We start from the raw sequence: 21,839 nt of genomic DNA, 5'->3' as shown, positions 1-21,839 counted from the left end.
AGTCCAGTTCAGTTTCTGGTCAAAGGGAGCCCCCAGGATGTTAGTGGTGGACTTAGCGATGGAAATTCTATTGAATGTCAAGGCGTGTTGGTTAGGTTCTCTCTAGTTGGAGATGGTCATTGCCTGGCAGTTATGTGGCGAATGTTACTTGCCACTTGTCAGCCCAAGCCTGGATGTTGTCCAGGTCTTGGTGCATTTAGACATGGACTGCTTCAGTAACTGAGGAGCTGAAAATGGTGCTGAACATTGTGCAATCATCAACGAATATACCTACTTCTGACCTTTATAATGGAAGGAAGCAGCTGAAGACGGTTGGGCCTAGGACACCACCCTGAGGAACTCCTGCAATGATGTCTTGGAACTGAGATGATTGACCTCCAACAACCACAACTATCTTCCTTTGTGCTAGGCATGATCCCAAGCAGCAGAGAGTTTTATCCCAATTCCCATTGACTCCAGTTTTGCTAGGCGCCCTGATTCCTTCCAGAAAACAGGAGAGGGGAAAACGCTTGGGGGTAGGGAATGGTACTATAAATACATGCTGGTCAGGTGGATTGGCTACGGTAAATTGTCCCTGTGTGTGTGTGCACCCTGTGATGGATTGGCATCCTGTCCTGGATGTACCCTGCCTACTGCCCATTGACTGTCGGGGATAGGCTCCAACTCCCCGCGACCCTAAATTGGTTGAAGCAGTTCCAGAAGAGTGTGCATAGCAGGTTTTTTCCAGATTGAAGCATGTCACGCTGGTAACTATGTTCTGCTTCAATCTCTTTAGGGTAGAACCTTGATTAAATGGGTGAAAAACAGACCAGTAATGTTCACATTTCTGGATAGTAAGAATTATGAAAACACTAGATTTGAAATAATTTTCAAGCACATTGACCATAATATGGTTACAAGTTCAATTTGTTTCCTGCATTTTGCTTTGAAATTATTGTCCATAGAAGATACTGGTATTTAATTTTTCACAGCAAGTGTCATGTACAAATGAGGCAATAATGATCTTTGTGACAATACTTGATAATACACAAATGATATGTTTGCCAAACTGATTTTTATAATGACCATGTCCTTCAAATGTAAACCCTTAAAAGAAATGCAGTGGGTGTTGGAAAAAGAGAAAATAGTGTGATCCCAAGTTTTAGTATTTCATTTGCAAGCAGTTTTACGTTTCTGTCTACAGCATATTTTTAAAAAAGGTTACTGATGCCTTTACAACAGTAGTTATTAAGATTTTTAACTTGTATGATTGTAGAACTTGCCTTTGAAGCCCCCTTTAAATTAATCAGTGATGTGGCTTCTCAAATTAAGATTTGTTCAGAATTTAGATGGGAATATGTTCAATTTGTTCTTGTGTTCAGAAGATTTAAATATTAATTTCTTGCAAGAAAATGAGAAGACTTAGCAAGAGGTAGTTTAATAACAATTCAATAACAATTGATCTACTCTATTGTCATCCTGCTGTTTGGAATTTTGGAAACCTTACTATAATCATACATGCAAGATTTGAAAGACACTCTGATCCTTGGTAGAGATCTACTGGTGATTTAATTATAATTTGAAGTGTTACAAACTTTCATTTCAGTTTCTGACAGGGCTGAAGAATACACAAAGGAGTCTTATAGGTCTCCAGCCTATCTTCTGTATTCTTTGTTAGGCAGAAATTTGTCTTGTACTTGCTGTGATGCATTTTACATGTTTTACAATAATTTTACTCATTTTTGATGTAATGTTAAAGGTGGCAGCAGAATTGGAAGTGATGTCACTGAGAATAGATGCTGTTGAATCCCAATTTGTTGATTTTTTTTTTAAAACACTTCAACTTGTATGATCTGTGAAGGAGGCTAGAGCTATATTTTACCATCTCATAATTTTCATGAAAATGTAAGATGGCAATAAGGTGGTACAGTATCTTTGCAAAGCTATTAGTCTATTTGTCTATATACAAATCCATGGTGGCTTCATAAACATATAATGAGAACTGCAATTGATTTAGCACTGTTTTTCATTTACAAATATTGCAGGTAGGACATATCCCTTCATGTTTCAGATGCCATGTTTTGAAGTTCTTTTTAAAATAAAAGGAAAAGGCAAACCGCAGACTTCCTCACAAAAGCGATTTATGTTCAAATTACTTTAGGATTTATCGCAATTAGACCACAATGTTTTAAATGAACAATCCAGTTCAATAACAGATTAGGACGTGTATTGTATAGTATAGCACATCAGCATTGAAAAATATCATCCAATTTACCATAAGCTGTAATGTTTGTGAGTGAACCTCCAAAGCTTCTGTGAATATGGTTCTACAGGACTTTGGACGAATCAGAAGATGAAGATCCAATCTATGGGGATAAATGGTAGCTACCAAAAAAACTGAGCTATCATTGATGTTGCAAGTCCCATTTTGACAGAGGCTGGGACTTTTGTATTGGATCTTCCATGGCTTCCGCTCATCATGCACCTCATGGGGAAGGAATATGTGTTTCATTACATTTTCTATTTGCTGGCTTTCTCAACTTTCAATTTTACTACAAGAAAGGAAAAACTGACCACACTGAAACAGAGCTTCAAATTTCTTAGCAGCAAGTTCAGTGGAAAAAAACTAGTCACACTGAGCTGGTTTGAGGCTGTGATTTAGATGGCTGAAGCTGGGTTTGAGCATAATATTTGGGCTGCTAGGGGAGCAAGAAAGGACCCAAACAGTGACTCTGAACTGCTGCGTAAGTTTCCCCTTTGTACACTCCCACCACTCCCAACCACAACAGATTATAGGATATGTAAAGCTTCCAGATAAGCCAATTAATGCAGTGTCAGTTAACGTCAAAAGCAAATGGATAAATATTTTTAAACTGCTGATTACGCTGCTGTAGATTTCATGTACATTCTGTTTTTAACAATACTCCATTCAACACATTTCTTAGCCTGAATAAATATCTGGTTATGAATAGGTTTGGAAGTTATAAGGAGTAAGTATGGATTGAATAACCAAATGGGTTTGGAACATAATTGTTCCTAAACTTCTAACACTATGGTAGTATTGTGCAAAAAAAAGCTGATATTAGTCAAGCATAAATGAAGGATGTAAGGTGAGAGTGAATCTAGAGTTTGTTTGATTAGTCTTTGGAGAGACCATGGAAGTTTTCCCTCGAGATTAATTCTTAATTGGATCTCAAAAATTTGCAACAAACTTTTTCTGCCAGTTTCAACTTGTCATTTTCTAAAGGCTCTTTTGCTAAGATATGGGTTCTCAGGCATGAATACTCCATAGCACACCTCTTCCCCACGATGGCCTTACACAAAAAAGTCTAATCAGTGACAATAGCAGTCTACGTGACTTTAGGGGCATCACAGTCAAGACCAATCTGCTTACATCTGACATTCACACTTGCATTGTTTCAGCAGAGGTTGTTTAACTGTGATCAAGAAATTTGATCTTTTCCCACTCTGCTGCTGAGGCTGCGTTTGAAAGCCAACTAGATACGTTGGGGATTAAATCTAGTACTTTCCTAGGGCCTATAGTTCAGCTATTCATTAGATACACACTCACTGAGCAACTGGAGAACACCTGAAGGAATAAGCAGGAAGGCGTAAATTATCTTTTTCTGTATTTTATAAGTCTTAAGTATCACACCAAATTGGTGACACTATAGTATAAGAATTACTTTTGTTTTCTTCTCATCTCTTTTAACTAGTCAGATAAATTTAAATTCTATCAAGGAAGCATGAATGTAATGTCAGATATGATGGGTACAGTTATTTTTCCTCAATCCAGCCACACTGAATGTGATGTGAAGCAGAATAACGAACAAGAATCAGAAATCTAACATTGTCTGGTGGGCTGCCCAAAGTTTTGCAATTGTATTGTAGAATGTAACTTAATGTTTCTCAATGCATTAAGGTCCCTGATCTTAGCTTCTGCAGCTTCTGAACAGCATGTCTATGTACTTCCCCATGTGGAAGCAAAAGCAGAGGAAAAGTTGCCTAGGGCTGCTACTGTGGGGTCAGTTCATGAATGACGTTGACTTTGGATTGGGTCAGCAGCTTATATTGTGTGGCAGATTTCTAAAGGAGTACAAATAAAGTTGCCCTAAAAAATGTGAATGTGTTATAGCTATCAGATCAGAATGCAGTCTCGTGTTTTTACAAGAGATACATTGCAGCACAGCTGCCTAAATACTATTGTTGTGGTGATTAATTTAATGTACAAATATTGGTGTAAGAATTGCAATTTCAGAAAGTGTGTATATGTATATGTAAGAGATAACATTTAATGATTTTAGAGTTTAAAGATGCTAAGCATTACTTTTAACCTTTTAGATGTGCCTATCTTCTACTGTTCAGATGCAATTTCATGTTTTTCTGAAGCTGTTTGGCGCTAACCACACTGTACTTGTGACCCAATTGGCATCTTTGATGTTTGATATATTGTCATATGTTAAAAGCAAAATACTATGGACGCTGGAAATCTGAAACAAGAACAAAAATAGCTGGAAAAACTCAGCAGGCCTGACAGCATCTGCGGAGAGAAATACAGTTAATGTTTCGAATCCCTATGACTCCATCAGAACTGATGAAGAGTCATACGGACTCAAAGCGTTAACTGTATTCCTCTCCACAGATGCTGTCAGACATACTGTCATATGTTAGTTATGTTAAGATATAGTTGTCAGCAATACAAGATGTTTCTATATAAAATTAACTTTTAAAAATGCCAGTGTGATAAACTGAGCCTATTGTGTTTGTTTAGGTTTGCATTCCTTGCAGAGAATTTCTTATGCTTTTAAAAAGTGAGCTATGTAATAGCATAAAATGTAACAAAAAAGAATTATGTATTTTTTTTTAAATCTGAAGGAAAACTGATGTATTTTCTCATTTCTTCAAACAAGTCATTTGACTGCTTACGTAAAGTCATGTATTTAATGCAAGCATATTATTTGCTTGTGAATGATTTCCTCTGTTGACTAGTGGTAAAGTCAGTACCTATTCTAGTAAAGCCAAGGGGATAATGAGTAATCATTGGAAATGCCCATTGAAAAGCATAAGCTCATAAACTAGTATATGGCAATCTGTTACATCTGCATGCATGAACCAGCTAGCATTTGAATTTTTCCATATTTAACATGTTTTATGGCTTTAGCACACAGAAAATCCTGTGATAATCAAAAGACTGATTATTTATATGAACATAGAACGACATTGCACCACATAGTAGTTTGGATTGGGTTGAGTTTCCAAATATAATAATTCTTCTGATAGCACAGCCAGGATTGAAAGTAGGTAACTTATAATCAAGGTAGAGGTAAAAATTGGAGGCTTAAGATCAGAAGTCTCTACTGACAATACAAAATGAATAGTTAACACACGTTTGTATCCCCTTCTTCAGTCCACTATTTTAATGGATAGCTTATTTGAAATAAACGGTTTATTCTCTGTAAAAGTTGTGAACAGGTGAATGTTATAGAAGCATGTTAAGCATTACTCAAAAGTAACTTCTGATGTTTTAACATACTTTATTAAAATCTGGCTGCTGTGCTTTTGGAGAAGGAAAGAAGTAACTGAAACCATGATAAAACAAGAACTTTTATTTCCATTTCATTTTTTTTTTCGGTGTTGTATTTTAGTTTCTTAAGTGCAAAACATTGAACTTTGTTTTATCTGAATGTGCTTGTGACTGGTAGATATTTATCGTGAAAAGTTTGTTAATGGTTAATCGAAAAATTATTCATTTTTGAAGTGACAGAGTTTGTAATAGCATTATCTATGTCTGTTGTTCTGCAATTAGCTTGTCAACTTAGTAACTTTAAAATGTTAATTGTCACTCCACTCATTTCTAATGTGCTGCAGCGAAAAATTGCACTTGAACTTTACACGCTGCCAATTTAATAATAGGTTTGTTGCTCGCTGCTAATTTTTCAAAAATTGTTTTCTTCATTATCATTGTCAATGGCAGATTTGTAACCAGCAACACTTCACTCTAATACAAAGGCTTTCTCCAGTCAAAAGAATGCAATTGTACTGGTTGGAAAACACAGTATCAAAAATATGTGCTGTTACATGCACAGCCAGCAACTGTAATAATTTACTGAAATACCAGTGAAACAAGTATGGCCATGTTAAAATTTTAATCCCACCACCATGACTCTTCATTAAAGTTTTGGTGATAGTTAACCTTCATAAATATCTTGTCCTCATCAAACATTATGGATATCAAACTAAGCAGAGTATATAGTGTGTGTGAAACCAGCCTCCAAAGCAGGATGCCAAATTTGTGTCCGATTAGAAATATGACCTTGGATCTAACTTTTTTTGGTGGCAACTGGATGTTACAAGGTACTATTGGGTTAGTTAATTCACAATGTACCATTTATTCTTTATTTCAAAAAGTGTGAAAATGGGGATCATTTAGTAGCTACAATTAGTTAAATTCCTGATTATGATTATGACTATGATTGTCCTTCATTATTTAAATGCTGCACTTAATGGGATGGTTATGGGTATTATCGTCTTATCCACAAAGAGGTGGGCATATATGCGGCTTCATCATTCTCTCCTCTCAACTGAAGCATGGAGCGTGGTGTATTAGAGAACTGCAGAAAAAAGAGAGAATTTGAAACAACTGCGTTACTCCAGGGATTCAAACCAAAGAAACCGCAAATAAACCACCTTATGCTTAAGTAATTTTACGAATAATCTGCCTTCTAGTTCAGTGAATGTGGACTTTGGCCTATTCCCAAAGAGCAAAAGTATTGTATGTGTCTGAGGACCTCCACTATCAAGTTTTGAGATTACTGACCGATGGCTTTTAATAATGGCAAGAAATTTTTATTGTTAGAAAATCATTTTTCTTAAAATGTGTTGCCAAAATGATGAACATTTGTTAATGTGACACCGAAACATCCCTGAAAAGATTAAATTTAAATCCAATGCCATTATGCCAACTGAAGATTGTAATTATTGTTGATACAGATTCCTGTTTAGAATTTTGTGTAAAACAGCAATACGGCGTTAAAACCAGTCTATTACGATACATTGGCAATTTCAAGGCAACAATATAATTATGATAAATGTTCCCTGGACTTAATTATTTTAATGTCTTGAAGTATATGTTCAGCATGTGGTTGTTGCTGTAGCTCAGTTTGATTTATGTTTGGTTACACTTAAAGGAAATTTCTGTTTTGACAGCCTTGTCACGATTTCATCAGCAGCCTGAATCACAGATAGTGGAGGAGAGTGAAATTGCTCGTTTTGAGTGTGGAATTGACGGACTCCCACTTCCAATTATCACATGGGAGAAGAACCAATCAAATATTCCAAATCACATAAGGTAAGTTCTCAAAGTCAATACTAATGTTCCCAATAAAGTAGACTTAAATTTATCTTTGTAAACGAAATAACCTGTATATCCATTTGGTAAGCCTTTGGACTATTGTAGTTTAGTGGCTACTAATTTATTATGTGCTGTGCATTTATCAGTGGTCAATCTGCTGCTCATGGCCTTCTCTCTTTTCTCCCCCCTTCTCTCTTTTCTCCACCCCCCTCTCTCTCTCTCCCTCTTCCCCCCCCTCTCTTCCCCCCCTCTCTCTCCCTCTTCCCCCTTTCTCTCTCTCTCTCCCCCCCTCTCTCACCCTCTCTCTCTCTCCTCCCCCCGTCTCTCTCTCTCTCTTCCCCTCCCTCTCTCTCCTCCCCCCCTCTCTCTCTCCTCCCCCCCTCTCTCTCTCCTCCCCACCTCGCTCCCTCTCTCTCCTCCCCCCCTCCCCCCCTCTCTCTCCTCCCCCCCTCTCTCTCCTCCCCCCCTCTCTCTCCTCCCCCCCTCGCTCCCTCTCTCTCCTTCTCTCTCCTCCCCCCCTCGCTCCTTCTCTCTCCTCCCCCCCTCTCTCTCTCCTCCCCCCCTCTCTCTCTCCTCCCCCCCGTCTTTCTCTCTCCTCCCCCCCGTCTCTCTCTCTCCTCCCCCCCGTCTCTCTCTCTCCTCCCCCCCGTCTCTCTCTCTCCTCCCCCCGTCTCTCTCTCTCTCTTCCCCTCCCTCTCTCTCTCTCCTCCCCCCCCGTCTCTCTCTCTCCTCCCCCCCCGTCTCTCTCTCTCCTCCCCCCCCGTCTCTCTCTCTCCTCCCCCCCCGTCTCTCTCTCTCCTCCCCCCCCGTCTCTCTCTCCTCCCCCCCCCGTCTCTCTCTCCTCCCCCCCCGTCTCTCTCTCCTCCCCCCCCCGTCTCTCTCTCCTCCCCCCCCCCGTCTCTCTCTCCTCCCCCCCCCGTCTCTCTCTCCTCCCCCCCCCGTCTCTCTCTCCTCCCCCCCCCGTCTCTCTCTCCTCCCCCCCCCGTCTCTCTCTCCTCCCCCCCCGTCTCTCTCTCCTCCCCCCCCGTCTCTCTCTCCTCCCCCCCCGTCTCTCTCTCCTCCCCCCCCCGTCTCTCTCTCCTCCCCCCCCGTCTCTCTCTCCTCCCCCCCCGTCTCTCTCTCCTCCCCCCCCCGTCTCTCTCTCCTCCCCCCCCGTCTCTCTCTCCTCCCCCCCCGTCTCTCTCTCCTCCCCCCCCGTCTCTCTCTCCTCCCCCCCGTCTCTCTCTCCTCCCCCCCCGTCTCTCTCTCCTCCCCCCCCCGTCTCTCTCTCCTCCCCCCCCGTCTCTCTCTCCTCCCCCCCCGTCTCTCTCTCCTCCCCCCCCGTCTCTCTCTCCTCCCCCCCCGTCTCTCTCTCCTCCCCCCCGTCTCTCTCTCCTCCCCCCCCGTCTCTCTCTCCTCCCCCCCCCGTCTCTCTCTCCTCCCCCCCCCGTCTCTCTCTCCTCCCCCCCCCGTCTCTCTCTCCTCCCCCCCCCGTCTCTCTCTCCTCCCCCCCCCGTCTCTCTCTCCTCCCCCCCCCGTCTCTCTCTCCTCCCCCCCCCCGTCTCTCTCTCCTCCCCCCCCCGTCTCTCTCTCCTCCCCCCCCGTCTCTCTCTCCTCCCCCCCCCGTCTCTCTCTCCTCCCCCCCCCGTCTCTCTCTCCTCCCCCCCCCGTCTCTCTCTCCGCCCCCCCCCGTCTCTCTCTCCGCCCCCCCCGTCTCTCTCTCCGCCCCCCCCGTCTCTCTCTCCGCCCCCCCCGTCTCTCTCTCCGCCCCCCCCGTCTCTCTCTCCGCCCCCCCCCCGTCTCTCTCTCCTCCCCCCCCCCCCGTCTCTCTCTCCTCCCCCCCCCCCGTCTCTCTCTCCTCCCCCCCCCCCGTCTCTCTCTCCTCCCCCCCCCCCGTCTCTCTCTCCTCCCCCCCCCCGTCTCTCTCTCCTCCCCCCCCCCCGTCTCTCTCTCCTCCCCCCCCCGTCTCTCTCTCCTCCCCCCCCCGTCTCTCTCTCCGCCCCCCCCCGTCTCTCTCTCCTCCCCCCCTGTCTCTCTCTCCTCCCCCCCTGTCTCTCTCTCCTCCCCCCCTGTCTCTCTCTCCTCCCCCCCTGTCTCTCTCTCCTCCCCCCCTGTCTCTCTCTCCTCCCCCCCTGTCTCTCTCTCCTCCCCCCCTGTCTCTCTCTCCTCCCCCCCTGTCTCTCTCTCCTCCCCCCCGTCTCTCTCTCCTCCCCCCCTGTCTCTCTCTCCTCCCCCCCTGTCTCTCTCTCCTCCCCCCCTGTCTCTCTCTCCTCCCCCCCTGTCTCTCTCTCCTCCCCCCCTGTCTCTCTCTCCTCCCCCCCTGTCTCTCTCTCCTCCCCCCCTGTCTCTCTCTCCTCCCCCCCTGTCTCTCTCTCCTCCCCCCCTGTCTCTCTCTCCTCCCCCCCTGTCTCTCTCTCCTCCCCCCTGTCTCTCTCTCCTCCCCCCCTGTCTCTCTCTCCTCCCCCCCTGTCTCTCTCTCCTCCCCCCCTGTCTCTCTCTCCTCCCCCCCTGTCTCTCTCTCCTCCCCCCCTGTCTCTCTCTCCTCCCCCCCTGTCTCTCTCTCCTCCCCCCCTGTCTCTCTCTCCTCCCCCCCTGTCTCTCTCTCCTCCCCCCTGTCTCTCTCTCCTCCCCCCCTGTCTCTCTCTCCTCCCCCCCTGTCTCTCTCTCCTCCCCCCCTGTCTCTCTCTCCTCCCCCCCTGTCTCTCTCTCCTCCCCCCCTGTCTCTCTCTCCTCCCCCCCTGTCTCTCTCTCCTCCCCCCCTGTCTCTCTCTCCTCCCCCCCTGTCTCTCTCTCCTCCCCCCCTGTCTCTCTCTCCTCCCCCCCTGTCTCTCTCTCCTCCCCCCCTGTCTCTCTCTCCTCCCCCCCTGTCTCTCTCTCCTCCCCCCCTGTCTCTCTCTCCTCCCCCCCTGTCTCTCTCTCCTCCCCCCCTGTCTCTCTCTCCTCCCCCCCTGTCTCTCTCTCCTCCCCCCCTGTCTCTCTCTCCTCCCCCCCTGTCTCTCTCTCCTCCCCCCCTGTCTCTCTCTCCTCCCCCCCTGTCTCTCTCTCCTCCCCCCCTGTCTCTCTCTCCTCCCCCCCTGTCTCTCTCTCCTCCCCCCCGTCTCTCTCTCTCTCCTCCCCCCGTCTCTCTCTCTCTCTCCTCCCCCCCGTCTCTCTCTCTCTCTCCTCCCCCCCGTCTCTCTCTCTCTCTCCTCCCCCCCGTCTCTCTCTCTCTCTCCTCCTCTCTCTCTCTCTCCTCCCCCCTCTCTCTCTCTCTCTCACTCTCTCCCCTCACTCTCTCTCTCTCTCTCCTCCCCCCTCTCTCTCTCTCTCCCCTCCCCCCCCCCCCCCTCTCTCTCTCTCCCCCCCCTCTCTCTCTCTCTCTCTCTCTCCCCCCCCTCTCTCTCTCTCTCCCCCCCTCTCTCTCTCTCTCTCTCGCTCTCCCCCCCTCTCTCTCTCTCTCCCCCCCTCTCTCTCTCTCTCTCCCCTCCCCCCCCCCCCTCTCTCTCTCTCTCTCTCCCCCCCCCCCCTCTCTCTCTCTCCCCCTCTCTCCCCCCTCCTCTCCCGCTCTCTCCCCCTCTCTCCCCCCTCCTCTCCCGCTCTCTCCCCCCTCCTCTCCCGCTCTCTCTCCCACCTCCTCCTCTCTCCCCCTCTCTCCCCCCTCTCCCCCTCTCTCCCCCTCTCTCCCCCTCTCTCCCCCTCTCTCTCTCTCTCTCTCTCTCTCTCTCTCTCTCTCTCTCTCTCTCCCTCATCCCCCTCTTGCTTCCGCTCTCTCGCAACTTGGTTTTCCTTTGTCAGAGCATATTTTCCTGCTTTCTCCTGGACATAACCATTTTGCTTACCACTCCCTAAATGCCAGCATTCTTCTGCCCAGGAAAGATCAGCCTGAGACTCTGAGGGTGCTGACAGAATGTGAATACCATTCCTTCTCTTTTCTTCCTTTTATGGATGTGGAGCAAAGCTGCAGTACTGGTACCAACAGCTCTGTGCTCATTTATTGCCTGCTATGCCAATGTCACACAATGCGGCTCTCCAGGGCAGAAGTATGGAGAGATAAAGGAGAGAGTGAGAGATCTACCGAGGAAGAGTGAGAAATAGAAAAGAAAGCCATACTCAGAGAGAAGATTAAGAAAATGGGAAACCCATAAAGAAGTCAAAGAGTGAAACAATTTTCTGAAAAATGTTTCTCCTTGATAAATGCCAAAAGAGATCAATTAGTAAACAGGTAAAAATGGAAAAGCGCAAGAAAGCTACCAAGATCATAAAAATAGTAGGGTGTAAATTAAGTTTTAAGTCAAAAAATGGCAGCTTCATTGACTTAAAGTAGTCTTAATGTCAAACTCTTGCAGTTCAACAACTATGTCTGTTGCTTTTAGGGGATCCCTACAAACACTCCTTGAGGGGCTCTGTGGCTAGATTTCAGGTGTTAACAAACAAACAGTGTACGAACCTGGAAGGGGGTGCAGGTGATATACAGCATAAGATTACTGCTAGCCCCTGTCTGGCCATCTGGCAATTGTGACATTCTTATTGTTTCAACAAGGACCTAGTTTGGTAACTGCAGCCTCCTTTTTCAACTGTTTGAAAGGAAATGACTGATATCGCAGCAAATTAGCAGTATCTAGCTTCCCAATTTTGACCCTGGGTATAGGAATAGCCTTGATTTATACTTGCATGACAAAGTTAGCTACTAGAATCTATCTAACAAGATAATCACAGTAACTGTCAACATTAATTCCATAATTAAGGTACTGTTTAAATATAGTGAACCTGCAGGAAACAGTACTTCTCAGAACGTAACCCAATTCTGTTTTTGCAACTTGTAATGATTCCCCCTTGCCCTCCCTTGTCTGTCTAGCTCAAATAACCTATCCACTTGGACAGAATTTAATCCCTTCATTATTAATTGAAAAAATATTCCCTTCTGTGCAGATTGGCTCTGGTTTCCACCATCCTTTGAGTTCATTTTGATTCTAGAATATTATCAAAATTTAACTCAGGACTGTTACCATTTGTATTAGAATGGATGGCACAACATCTATTGAATTTGTTTTAAAGATAGATTGTTGGGGAACATCCCTTTATGTCCTTTTTATGAAAGGAGCTGTGAAATCTAATCCTACACACTTTCATGCAATTTCAATTTTGTACCTAACTTTTCAACCATTGCATTCTTTTAAATGTATGATATTAAATGTATGAATATTCTTAACCAGCAATTTGCATTCTTAAAAATATAGATTTTTCTTTGGAAAGGTAATGTGTTATGTATAACAGTCGAAGGTAATTTAACATCAGAATAAGGCTTTTCATTGCACTTGTACTGTGTTCCTACCTATATTAATGGGCTGGAACTTCTGAGCTCCCCAGCGCCAGATTTGCGGGGTACCCCAAAAATGTGCTGGGGAGTCGCTCCTTGGAACTTCAAAAGTCAGGGTTTGCCTGGCAATTGCCCAGAAGTGCAAACTTTGGGCAACTGCCCTACTCTAGGAACAATCCAAAAATGTGATTTAAATCACAAACCTTGGATGGTCCTGGCTTTGTAACACACACAGTTCAGAAAAATTTAGAAGAGCTAAAACCTCTTCTAATTTTTGGCTAACTATTGTGCAGGCATAGACTGGACACCAGCACCGACTACCCATGGAATTCCTGCCAAACCTAATTGATGCCCCAACCCCCTGCAGGCCTCACCTAAAACTCCTCCTGCAGCCCTGATCTCTCTCCCCAGGCACCCCCCCCCGCGACAGCCCTCCCACTGGCCACCCTCCCTCCTGACTGCTGACATGCCCCCGCCGATGTGCAATCCCCCTGCCCACAATGCCTAATTCCCTCCCATTCTTCTTCTCTTCCCCGCCCCCCCCCCCCCGCGCGCGCGCCTCCCAATCCTATCCACTTACCTTAGTGATTTACCTTCCTCCTGGCCTGTCAATTTTAATTGGGCCTTTAAACGTACCTGGTTTATGGCAACTAGTCTGTTAAAAAGGGGGGTGTGTCCTTCTTCAGTCCGATGGAGCTGACATGCATCGCAGGACTTCAGAGACAGCTCTGCTGCCTGGACCTTGCCCAACCTGAGTCAAGAGGTTAGGTGAGGCAGGCATGGAAGAAATTTGGAATAAGTGGGCATGGAGTGGCAATCTGACACTGATTGCATTCCGAGGAAGTTATGGCCCATTGATTTCAATGTTTGACCAACAACATCCTTTTTTATCTAACATCTCAAATTGACAGCCAAGTTCAAATTTCAGCCTGAGGATCTCATAATCACCTTGTATTTATCACATTAACAGAATTATGTGAAATTATAATATACATTTATGCTTTATGACTTCACACTGTGGCTTCTGCTGTCTCCAGGCAAGGTAGAATAGTTAGCATAATTTTTCTATTAACACTTTACAATTTAAAAAAAGTTTACATCTTCAGATGCTGTTCTTTGCTGTGTCACAGGTCCATTGTTATGTAAATGTTAGTTTCTCTGGCAGCACCTCCAGGGTAGTTTTACAGCAATACACTCACTACTTAAAGCCATTACTATTTGTATTCGATATATTGATTGCTGTACAATTTTGTGGGTCTGTTTTAACTCCAGATTGTTCTTCTGTTCTAAGAGACTGTTCCATGGGTGTTCCAGTACTGGCCCTACTGGTCTTTATTTGTGTGTAAGCCTTAACATGGAGTGTTGGCAGGTTATTTGACTGCAGGAAGTATCCCAGTCCAGTTTTTTATGCTGCTCTCACACACCAAACATACTTGCTCTTCCAGTGGGCTTTGCTGGGTGCTAATTGGAAGTGGAAATCCTGGCTCATTTCCCCTTCCTTAACCCAGAGGCACAGTGACCAGATGTGGCAACCCTATTGTCACCTTGCTGGACATCCGCTAATTTAAGATAGGTAGGGAATTACATTTAGGACGTTATGTGTGTGTGTGTGCGTGTGTCTGCCTTTTTCATAATGTGCAGTCTGTGCATTTAATAGATATATTCTGAACACAATTTTAACTCAAATTGACCAATGTGGTTGGTTGCAAAAATGCTGTGTCGAGATATACATACCAATGACTTAACTGGGTGAAAAGCTGCTGTGCAGAGAAATTGAGCACGATTACTGTATTTTAATATAAAAGATCAACAGAATTTTTTTTACCAGTTGTCCACATTTAACAGATACATTATTCAGTATTGATTGCAGTACTTGTAACCTTGCTGCAAGTCTAGAAAATCTGAGCTTTGCCTTTGGCCCCGTTTCTCACGTTTTGTAAGACTTGGTTTTGTGAACTCACTATTCAATTTGAAGTGTCTGCTGTGATGCTTGAACAGAGCTATGTTTAAAAAAAATGCTTTTTTTGATGTAGTTGGGAAAGGACTGCAACATTTTCAAGGAGATTGTGGATGCTTTTTTAATTAGCCTTTTTTAGTGTACAGATAACATGTCCAAAACTGTTGCTAGAGGTAAAAATCAATATTACATGAAGGTAAAATTCCAGCTTTGAAAGTGCATTATACTTGTGTGTTTATGTGGGAGTGGATTCAGATGATAAGTGACTGTGCCATTTAATTAGTATTGATTATATTCAAAAAAATTTTAGCGCAGTTAAATGCACAATTTTCAGTCAGTAAATCTCAAACTTTTAATCTTTGTAATTATCAGTTTCATTATACGTTTGTCACCTGATGCTTCTCTTTTGGAGACTGTTATAAAAAGCCTCAGGTATTCTGCATTGGATATGAATGAGACATCACCTGTGTAATATAGCGCAAGATCTGAGCATTTTGATATATTCCCCCCTCTGCTGCCTTTTCTGTAGGGGCGATGTAAATAAAGTTAGTTCAGTAATGACTGACCATGTGTTAATTTTTACAGGTGCAACACACAGCAATTCATGTGTGCTTAAACCATTGACGCGATGCCACAGTCTGTAATTTGTAGTTATGGCTTGTGATCACGCTTTAGATATGATAACTTGCTCAAATCTGTTTCTGTATGATTCGGCATTTACTAATCTGATCTGTTTTACTTCAGTAGAAACAAATGCAATTCCTTTTGCATGTCTGCAATATTTGCTGTTTGAATCCTTAAATCTCAGTTCTCGATTTCTCCAAAATGCTGGTGTCCTTTTTAACACAAAGGTTCCAAAAATTGCAACCAGTGCTCCAAATGTAACTTAGTTTTTTTAGAAAGGTAATATAGCCTGCTTTGACTAATTCAACACCCCTGTGATTAATCCTAGGACTTTAGCGTTTTTGTTGAACACCTTGTATTTTAATGCTTGCCACGAATTAGGAAAATCTTTCGGATTTCTGGCTTTATTAGTGAACTTGCTGGCCCAAGTGCAACAAGTCACATTCCAAGACTTGAGTTCCAATTTATGTTCAGGTGACCTGTGAATGCCAGCCTATATGATATATGCACCCCTTCTGTGGCTGTTGGCAATCACAAATGGGTTTTGAATTTTTTACTCTTGCAATTATCATTTAAGTTTCCTTTGGTGGTATTGCTGAATGTGTATTCCTCTTATTGGGTGGCAATAAACCAAATAAAGTGCAGTATAATTTCCAATTATGTGAGCCCAGCTAAAGTTAACTGTGTGCCCATGTGGACTATTTAATTTGGGGGTTAATGCTTTGTTGTTGAGCTGATTAAAATTGCTGCCTGGAGAACATTTTTGCCACCTCTGGCACCACACGGGCACAGGGGCTAGTTTAGACATTTTTCCATCAGTGGAAATTCCTGTGGGATATCTGTTGCAATTTGAACAAGATAATTGTCAATTATGCACGGGCATTTGAGACAAACCGGGCTAGAGACTGTTCTGAATTCATAGGTTTTGTTACCTTCATTGGCCAGTTAGATTCTTCCACAAAGATGATAGATAGATACATTAAGCAAAGTGAAAATCTTATTGCACTCCTAGTTCATAGAACTGATTTTTCAAGATTTGTGGAGAACAAAACTCCCAGTTAAGCATTAGTCAGTGTTTCCATTAGAGAGACTATTAATTTAGATGTTTAGTCATTTAATCACCTTAGTTGTAGTGTTAACGGACACACAAGTGTGCTATAGTATTCTGAAGTTAGTGGACATGTTATAATCTAGAAGAGACAGTGAAAACCCCATAATACCCAGATAATTTCTAAGTCAATACAGGTAGTGACTTGACTGATGCTTCTTGGACTTTTTTTTTAGAATGGACTTGATCGTGTACCTTAAAGCTGTTATTTGGCAAAAGTCTTAAACCTTTGCTCCATGTGCACTGATGGAATCCAAATGGATTTGTTTTACCGATGGACTTGAACTTCATGTTGACTTTCTGTGCAGTCTGGACTCCTCTCTAACTGCACCTAACTGCTTTGCTACTTGGCAAAAAAAACAATGGAGGGATGAGGAAAAACTTTTTCACAGCAATTGGTTAAGGTCTGGAATGTGCTGCCTGAGTGCATGGTGGAGGAAGGTTCAGTTGAAGCATTCAAGAGGGATTAGCTTATCATTTGAAAAGGAAGAATGTACAGGGTTGTGGGGAGAAGGTGGTGGAATGATGTTGTGCTTTTATAAATATATAAGTGTACCAATCACTCATAAGGGATTGGGTAAACACGTTGTGAGTGCATTTATTGAGGCCAGGCACATAAAAACCTCTACACAAAGGTAGAAAACTTGAAGATATCAGCAGCAGAGCTGTGCGCTGTGTTTAGTTCACAGGCCAAAGTGAAACTGAGACTGACTCACAAGACACACTTCCCTTCTAGTGATGGCATGCTGCTATCCTTTAAAGGCATATTACAACATCCTTTTTAAAGATGCCATCCCCCTCCTTCCAAAGAAATATAACTATTTATGATACATGTTCATGTTTTGTTGCCATTACATTAGTGTTTGGGCTAGTGAATCTATGAGCCTGTGAAGCATAGAGGTAATCTGCTGGTATGCCCAGATCTTGTAACCTTTTCTGGAGGTTCTTTAATTGCTCTGTGATCTGTCAGATTGTCATTCCTGGATGTTGTTCCTGGTTGCATTTGTGACCTTGTCCTCAATGTAATAGGACTACTTGAGGAGCTGGAATAGATCTGACTTGTCCTTGGTTATGCCTCACTGTTGCCCCTTTGTGTGTAATAACTTCATAGGACCTTTGTTCTGAACAAATCCTTGTCAGCTCGGCTGGTTGCCACGTACCTTCTGTGGGATCTTGGATGTGAACTTGTTGTCCCAGAACTTGGCAGTTCTGCACCTGCATTTTTATCGTGCACATTGGCCATCTTCTCTTGCAGTTTTTAAAGCTGCTTTCTAGTGCTTGAGAGCGTAGAATGGTAAAGAGTAGGTTAATTGGTATGCACTGGTCAGCCAAACATGAGCTCTGATGTTGATGGAATAGTTGCATTTAAAGGTCCCCCTTCTCAGATGTAACATTGCAATGTGTATTTCTTGCTTGGTCTGCCTACATTTGAGAATGAGATTTCACTGTGCAAATCATTCGTTCAGCTAGGTTGTTAGATCTAGGGTAAGGAGGAGTAGTAGCAGTGTGATCGATATTCCACTTGTCTCTCATCCTGACATGGCTCACCAATAAATTGTGGACATTTATCTGTAATAACCTCTCTCTAGGAGCACCAAATAAACTGAAAATAGCACTTAGAGTGCGTGTGTGACAGTTGTGCTTGACGTATTGTGCAATTGTCAAGTAATGGGGCACTTCGTAAAGTAGTCGAAGATGATGATGAAATGAATGAGGTCGGATGTGATTTTGGGTCAAGGAGAGATGGGAACTTCATGTGGAATTGGCGGTGCTTTATGCTAACTTGGCATATGCTCTTGACGTGCCTCGCTCTACTGACGACTTAAATGTCATTGTTTGTACCTGTTTGTGGCCAATAGTCTGTCTCTCTTGCATGTCTTCTCATCCGATCTGTGCCCATGTGGAGTGATGAAGTTGCTGCAGAATATCAGATCACAAAGATTCCTTTTAATGACCTACCTGCCTTTAAAAATGACTCCCTGGGACATGCCTAGATCATCCCAGTAAGGCCAACATGGTCTTGCGTATTCTTGGACATGCTGAATTGAATCAGACCATTCTTCATTGATGGCTTTCCACAGTTTCTGTAATGTAGAATCTTTTCCCGTTTCTTCTTGTAGCTGCTGGCATTTGTGTTGCATGAAATGTACCAGATCAATTTGGAGAACATCTCCAAATTCAATATTGATCAAGGCAACTTGTAGATTCAAGGATATATCCTCTGTTTTCACTGGGTTAGACAATCTGCTAAGTGTATCTGATGTGACCACCAAGTTACTTGACTTGTACCTAATCTCACGATCATAACCTTGAACCTTTTATCCAGAGATGTTACAATCTTGATGCATTGGTCAATGGTGTTTGCCAAATCATCTCCAGTGGCTGTGGTCGGTCTCTACCACAAATCTTTTGCCAGATAGATAGGTATGAAAACACCTGATTCCAAGCGCTAAAGTTAATGTTTTCCCCTTGATGTTGGAGTGGATGGATTGCATTATGGACCAAGATTTTGAAGCAAATCCATTGGGTTGGCCTTTTTTGTAGCATGCATGCCCCCAGACCTTTCTGTGAGATATCCATCTCCAGGGTAGTTGTCTCCCTAGGGTTGCACAATTGCAATGTCGATGCTTCTGATACTGATTGTTTCAGTGCTTTGAAGAGGTGTTGGTGGTCTTTGTGCCGCAGGAAAGGCACATCCTTTCTCAACAATTCCCTTAACAATGAAGATTTTTGAATGAAACTGGGAATTTATAGAGACTAGAAATTAATGAGACCTAGACATCTTCAAAGATCATCCTTATCTTGAGGAGTTAGCAAGGCTTTAATGTCGTCTGTTTTACTTGAAACGGGATATATGCCAGCACTGGAATAGATAGAATCAAAGATATTGATCTGCATGTTGATGGCACATTTCAGACTGTTAAACACCAATCCTTCATTACGTGCCACTTGCATCAGTAAGTGCAGGTTATGGTCACGTTCTTGCTTTGTTTCCCCCATAACAGTAATATCACCGATGATACAGTTACATCATGGCACAGTGCATGTGAGTCCGTGTGAGCTTGAAAGAGATCCTGCCTAACAGCCCGAAAGGAAGTTGTTGAAAACAGTATCGTCTGAATAGAGTACAAATTGTAGTAAGCTCTTGGGGCTTCTCTATGAGATTTACTGACCAGTAGCCACGCTTGACATCAAGTTTCAAGAAGAATTTTTACCTGCAAGCCCGGGATTTAACTCTGCTAATGTAGGTATTTTGTAACGATAATGTTTGAAAACTGCGTTTAAATGTCATTGATCAAGACATTCTCAATTAGCCCGTCCTCCTTTATGATACATGTAGTTGAGCTTCACCATTCTGTGTGCTCTTGTATTCTTCAAATGATTCCATCTTGTTGTGCAGTTATAGGTTTTGCCATGGCTGCATATGTCTGTGGATGCATGTCTTTTAGAATCAGCAGAAGTAGGATGTTGGAACTTCTTCCTGTGTCAATCTTGGCCAATAACGAATAGGCGGCAACTTTCTTTGGACAGATAATTTGAACCTTGGCAAACGCTTTGGATGGCATCTGTGTTTTCCATGAGATGACGTGTACCTTAAAGCTGTTCTTTGGCAAAAGTCTTAAACCGTTGCTCCATGTGCACTGATGGAATCCAAATGGATTTGTTTTACTGATTGACTTGAACCTCATGTTGACTTTCTGTGCAGTTTGGACTTCTCTCTAACTGCACCTAACTGCTTTGCTACTTGGCAAAAGAAACAATGGAGAGATGAGGAAAAACTTTTTCACAGCAATTGGTTAAGGTCTGGAATGTGCTGCCTGAGTGCATGGTGGAGGAAGGTTCAGTTGAAGCATTCAAGAGGGATTAGCTTATCATTTGAAAAGGAAGAATGTACAGGGTTGTGGGGAGAAGGTGGTGGAATGATGTTGTGCTTTTATAAATATATAAGTGTACCAATCACTCATAAGGGATTGGGTAAACACGTTGTGAGTGCATTTATTGAGGCCAGGCACATAAGAACAGCTCTTTGTCTCGTTGAGCACATGATCATCATTATCTCATTTGTCAATCACCTCATGCATTTGTTTCTGTTGGGATACTGATGGTTGTTCTTATTGCTTGAAGGTACCTATTATGTATGGTCTTTTTGGATCAGAGTACAGCTTTGTAGTTGCATCAGCTTTTGCTCTAGTGCATTGCTGCTGCCAATGACCCTTTCTGCCACATGCCTCGCAGAATTGCTGGAAAGTTGGACATTTACTTGGTGAGTGCAGAAGGCCACACCTTCCATATGTTTTGCTAGGTTGAGATATTATAGTGAGTGTCAACAATTGAGGTTGTGCGTTAGGACCTGTAAGCCTCGTTAACCTGTGATAATCGCTTTGTGCTTGTGTCCATCATTGAGTAGCTCTTAATGCTATACTTCTTGGGCTTGGCTAGTAGATCTTTTGGGAATGCTTCCATGGGAGTGGATGTGATCATCAATTCTGTCTGCTAGCTGTATGTTTGAAAAATCACAGTACGTACTCGTTTTCTCTGCACTGCTGATGAAGTGGTCTGTGGACTCTCTAGGTCATTGTCGAAATGACATGAACTCTAGCCGATGAATACGGAAGTTTAACCTGGTTCTGAACCAGCCTTCCAATGTAGTCTGTGTCTTTTGGGACCCTTTAGCTCTTCTGCTGTTAATCCTGACGTGTTCATTCTGTGTAGACTTTCATTTCCAGTTGGTAGGCAAATTTTTATGGCTTGCATATCTGGTTCAGATACACCCAAATCAAGAATCCATAACTCTGTATGCTGTTTAAATATTTTGAATTTGTATAGTAGGTCAGTTGCATCCCAATTCAAACTGGGGAATTTTGTGAATATTCTGACAATATCCCTTTGACCTTCCACCTTGTTCAATTTATTGTTCAGCAACTCCTGAAGCCACCCATTCTAATTGTAACCTCTGGCCCAATTTTTCTGATGGCTTTGTTTTTTTTTGTTTGACTCTCCCTCACTTGCTATCAGTCTGGTCCACACCCTGGTCACTTGTCTTTTCCAACTGAGCCAACCCAGTGCTGCTCCTCTCGATGTACTGTCCCACTCACTGAACTGACAGCCTATGTGCTGCGATTTCAACATTGTCTGACGTTGCTAACTTGTTGTGGCCTGACCAAATTGTCGAGGGTAGTGTGATAGAATGCCATGTAGCACGACCTAAGTCTGTTCACCATGTTGTACCTCTGTTTAATCATGTTGCCATGCTGTTTGACCATCGCTGAACATCATGTTATATTATAGTATTATAAAGGCACTAATCGCTCATAAAGGGTTGGCTAAATGCATTGTGTTGAGACTAGGAACATAACAGCTATACAAAGGTAGAAAGCTTGAAGACATCAACAGCAGAGCTGTGTGTTGTGTTCTGCCCACAGGCTAAAGTGAAATTGAGACTGTATCAGATGACACACTTCCCTTATAGTGACGTCATGCTGCCTATCCCTCAAAAGCATCTTCCAACACTCGGTGCACTGCTCATTCAGAGAACCGTCACAGA

General features: G+C 43.6%; 1 protein-coding gene across 1 annotated transcript in view; it reads left to right on the top strand.

Moving 5' to 3' along the window:
- igdcc4 (immunoglobulin superfamily, DCC subclass, member 4) overlaps positions 1 to 21,839 on the top strand; it is a 140,446-nt gene that overhangs the window by 32,955 nt on the left and 85,652 nt on the right. Inside the window, exon 3 of the mRNA XM_041174907.1 lies at positions 7,186 to 7,327. Within this exon, the coding sequence (XP_041030841.1) occupies positions 7,186 to 7,327 (142 nt within the window). The remainder of the gene's footprint in view (positions 1 to 7,185; positions 7,328 to 21,839) is intronic.

This window comes from Carcharodon carcharias, chromosome 26 (assembly GCF_017639515.1).
Source record: "Carcharodon carcharias isolate sCarCar2 chromosome 26, sCarCar2.pri, whole genome shotgun sequence".
NCBI lineage: Eukaryota > Metazoa > Chordata > Chondrichthyes > Lamniformes > Lamnidae > Carcharodon > Carcharodon carcharias.
The sequence above is the reverse complement of the archived record's forward strand: the minus strand, read 5'-3'. Positions and strand labels throughout refer to the sequence as shown.